The 4124-nt window shown below is 36.2% G+C and overlaps 1 protein-coding gene across 1 annotated transcript in view; it reads right to left on the reverse strand.

Moving 5' to 3' along the window:
• Nucleotides 1-2594: 2594 nt before the first annotated feature.
• LOC104960706 (interferon-inducible GTPase 1-like) overlaps nt 2595-4124 on the reverse strand; it is a 3318-nt gene continuing 1788 nt past the window's right edge. Inside the window, exon 4 of the mRNA XM_010788859.1 lies at nt 2595-2622. Coding sequence (XP_010787161.1) covers nt 2595-2622 — 28 coding nt within the window. The remainder of the gene's footprint in view (nt 2623-4124) is intronic.

Genomic DNA, 4124 nt, shown 5'->3' on the forward strand with positions numbered 1-4124 from the left:
TCTCCTTATAGGAGTTCTTTGTTTCTTATTAGAGGTTAACAGTTTTATATAACGTAATAAATAGCCTAATAAATGCACAAAAACTGTAGTTTTTGTCTGATATAACAGTAAATACAACTTTATTAGCTATCAAGCTATGAAATGTGTTTTGCGGCTCCAGACAAAAACATTTTTTGGAAAAAGGAGCAAAATGGCTCTTTTGGTCAAAAAGGTTGCAGACCCATGTGTTAGGACTATCCAATGACAGTGAAAAACTGTTGAGAACAGTAGAAAGTCTATAACCTATCAACAGAACACATACATTCATCCACTAATTATATGCAACAGACATGGGAATAACGCAAAAATGTTTTCCACAACTGATCACGAACACTGGATAACTGAAGTCAATACCAGTCTTTAAAGCACAATACTAACAGTTAATAACCTGTTGCAAAAAACATGTTGACAGTCAACCGACACTTTTTGTAAAATCTATAGATCAACACTTGAGATGTACCTTATATTCTACTGGCAGTTAGTTAAATGCATGTTACTTGTCTGTTGAAACAGTGTTGTTGATTGTCAACTGATGACTTATAGAGTGTTAACTATGGACTATCAAAATAAAGTGTTACCCATCCATCCATCCATCTTCTCCCGCTTATCCGTGGTCGGGTCGCGGAGGTAGCAGTTCCAGCAGAGAGCCCCAAACTTTCTTTTCCCTGGCCACATCAACCAGCTCTGACTGGGGGATCCCAAGGCGCTCCCAGGCCAGCGGAGAGATATAATCCCTCCATCTGGTTCTAGGTCTACCCCTTGGTCTCTTCCCAGCTGGACGTGCCTGGAACACCTCCCTAGGGAGGCGCCCAGGTGGCATCCTAACTAAAGTGTTACCCATTTGTTTAATATAATGTTTTTATCAAAGTTTTTGGCAGTGGACATTTTGTCCCGAATGACTAATTAGGGAAGTGCATTTGATTGATACCGGAGGGTTAAGTTTATAAATGTAATGTACGCTTTATAAATGTAATGTATTATTTATTATTATTATTAAGTCCGGTAAGATTTGTATTTACGGATATTATGTGTTTATATGAATTGTTTGAGCCTGAATGCTGAAGTTGCACCTGCTTAATATTCGGTCAATATTACTGAATATCTATATCTTTGCAGCCTAATATTATGTGATCTGAATTGTGCTGAGCCTAGCGTTATAATGTGATGCTTTTGCTATGGCTGTTCGAGGTATTATTACACCAGTTTTGAGTGTACACTGAGCCTACACACATTTCAAATGTGAATTAGAAGTGTTTTTAAATAAAATCTCCTAACTTTTAATATTATATAGTAATTTCATTGTCAAACTAATTGTTTTTTAAATGTTTGATTAGATGATAGCAAGGCAAGTTTATTTATAAAGCACCTTTCAACACAAGGTAAATCACATTAAGAGCATTACGAACTTGTGCAATGAGTGAATAAAACAAAACAAGCTAATGTAGAATAATACAGGTATACTGTATATACAATACATGAATACAAGTTATAAGCGCTGCAACCCCCCAATTAAATTAATGAAATTACTAGTGCTATGGATAATCAAGTTTTTAATGAACATATTGAACGAATTAAAAAAAGTGCTACAAAAACATGGACCCACTGCAGCAGCTACAAAAATCCAGACTTATTTGGAAGAGCAAAAATATTCCACTTCACATCGCCATCACAGGAGAGTCTGGCTCTGGTAAATCCACCTTTGTTAACGCCTTTAGAGGCTTAGCCAAGAAGGATAAGAGTAATGCAGCCCCTACTGGTTGTGTAGAAACCACCATGGAGGTCAAATCATACCCCCATCCAAAATATCCCAATATTACACTGTGGGGTCTTCCTGGTATTGGCACCCCCAAGTGGTTCGCTCAAAGATGGACCATAGCATGCGGGATGAGGAAGAAACTCAGAGTGAGTTCAACGAAGAAAAGACTCTTGCAAAGATCAAGAACGACTGCGTTCAAGGTAAGTATCGGGTCAAAGTGGCTATGAGAAATGTCTTTAACTTAAGCTTATCAATATGGGTCACGTAGAAAGTAGAAACTTGTTCATTTTAAAACAACAAAAATGACTTTATTATTATATAGTAAAGTAATAATTTTACACACAGGCAGACAAAGTTTTGAAGTAGAGATATCAATGATAACAGGTCATAGAATGAGTGATATGAATACTGGCTGAGCTCACTAAGCTTGGTGTGACCGATCATCCTCTCAGATCTGAAACAACTTACATGCTTGGATGTTTATTCGGCCATTGACTGGCTGATTTTGGAGTGAACAGATGGAAAAGAAATGATATCAGTAGCTTGTTCAATGTACTTTTGTCAGGGGACATTTTAATTTGCAGCGCCATTTTGAGCCCATTTTTTTTAAGTGAGAGGGGTGCAACGAAAGAGTGGTGCAAAAAAGCATGGTGTGAAGAAGAGAGAAAAAGGGCAAGTGAGGTTTGGGCTCCACTGACAGACTGTTAGGGGTTAAAAACTCTGTTAATGTGTATTAACTGGACCCAGACTGGGTCACCTGTAAAATGAAACGTGTATTTCTGACAGCGCCACATTTCTGTCAAATCATGCACTTGGCGTTGACCTGCCTAAAGAAGGGAGCACAAAGTGTGATGTGTTGACTTTATTCGAATATTGCTTGCAATATGATGATGCACACCTGTTACACGACAATTTGTACTGCCTGAGGGAAATGCACCCAGTTTCAGATGTTCTATTTTTGTCAGCAGTAAGTATTTTTATAGTTGGAAAGAAAAGATATCCTCCACCGAAAGATGTGCAGAAGTGGAAAAAGTATTTTGTACACCAGTCTGGATGTTTGAGAGAAGGTAATAAAAAGAATAATTACAAATAATTAAAACATTGAGGAATGTTGAATTTTCCTGTAAATTGTACCGCTATTTATTTGCCTTATTTAGTTTGCTATATTGTGTATGTCCACACAGCATTACGACGCATTGTTATATTAAAAATAGGGTTGCAATAAACCTTTGTCCCTTACAACTGATTGTGAGAATGATTTCATGCGAACACTGTTTAATTAAATATAAATGTGTCATGCTCCAAAGTTGTGCAACAATGTTGTTGTTGTTGTTGTTGTTATTATTAGTCTATTCATTGCCCATAAACAGGAATTATTTTACAACAATTTAAAATATTTTTGAAATACTTTAATATTTTAATTTTACATTTTAAATGTAATATTTTTATATTTTTCAGATCTTTTAAAGACCAAATGTTTACCACTTGAACAATAAAAAAGGTTGATTTATTGATAATAAAAGTAATTCTTACTTGATAACTGATGTAATCTTTTCCACGTGATAAACCCTTTGGGAAAGAATAAAAATGCTTTCAACATTAGTTCTTAAATCTTTATTAATAATAGTGATGCAGTTGTTATAAGAATAATGATGATAAACATTAAAGTGTACATTTCCTCTGAATGAAGATGTGTTGTAATTCCTCACTGTCACCACTGAGGGGCAGCGACTCACTACATTTCCACTATCCAAAGCGACTTACAATCATTTTAAAAACATAAAGATTAAAACTCCGACCAACAAGAAAAGTGCGGATATATTCACTTCAAGCAAGCCATATCATTGTAAGTGCTGGTGACTAAGTTACAAGCCTACATTTAAGTGCTTTAAAAAAAAAAAAAATCTACAGTCTGCTGATCATTCAGCCTGTACTGTATGATGCAATGTGCAGCTGGAAGTTTATGTTTTGCAGTTCATTTTTTATAAAAGAAAATTAAATTAATGAAATCTACTCGAAAAATAATAAAAAATCTCTTTTGTAAGTTTTATGTGACATTGGAGGCAATGCCAATCCCTTTGCAATATCACACTGGGGTGTCCAAACCCAGGGCCTTTCTGAATACCCTCTGAGCATCCTCAGCGAGCATGTTGAGGATAGTAGTGAGAGCTCTGTAGGTGGAGGCATAAGAGATGGCTGCTGCTGCTGCTAATCCAAAAACTGGAATAAATCTGGACACTTCCTCTGCTGTTATTAAAGCAACGTGAAACACAGGCACAATCAGGATGTTACGGATAACCTCACCGCTTATTTCTTTCAAAGCCAGAGT

Source organism: Notothenia coriiceps, unplaced genomic scaffold (genome assembly GCF_000735185.1).
Source record: "Notothenia coriiceps isolate Sejong01 unplaced genomic scaffold, NC01 NC01_scaffold00032219, whole genome shotgun sequence".
NCBI lineage: Eukaryota > Metazoa > Chordata > Actinopteri > Perciformes > Nototheniidae > Notothenia > Notothenia coriiceps.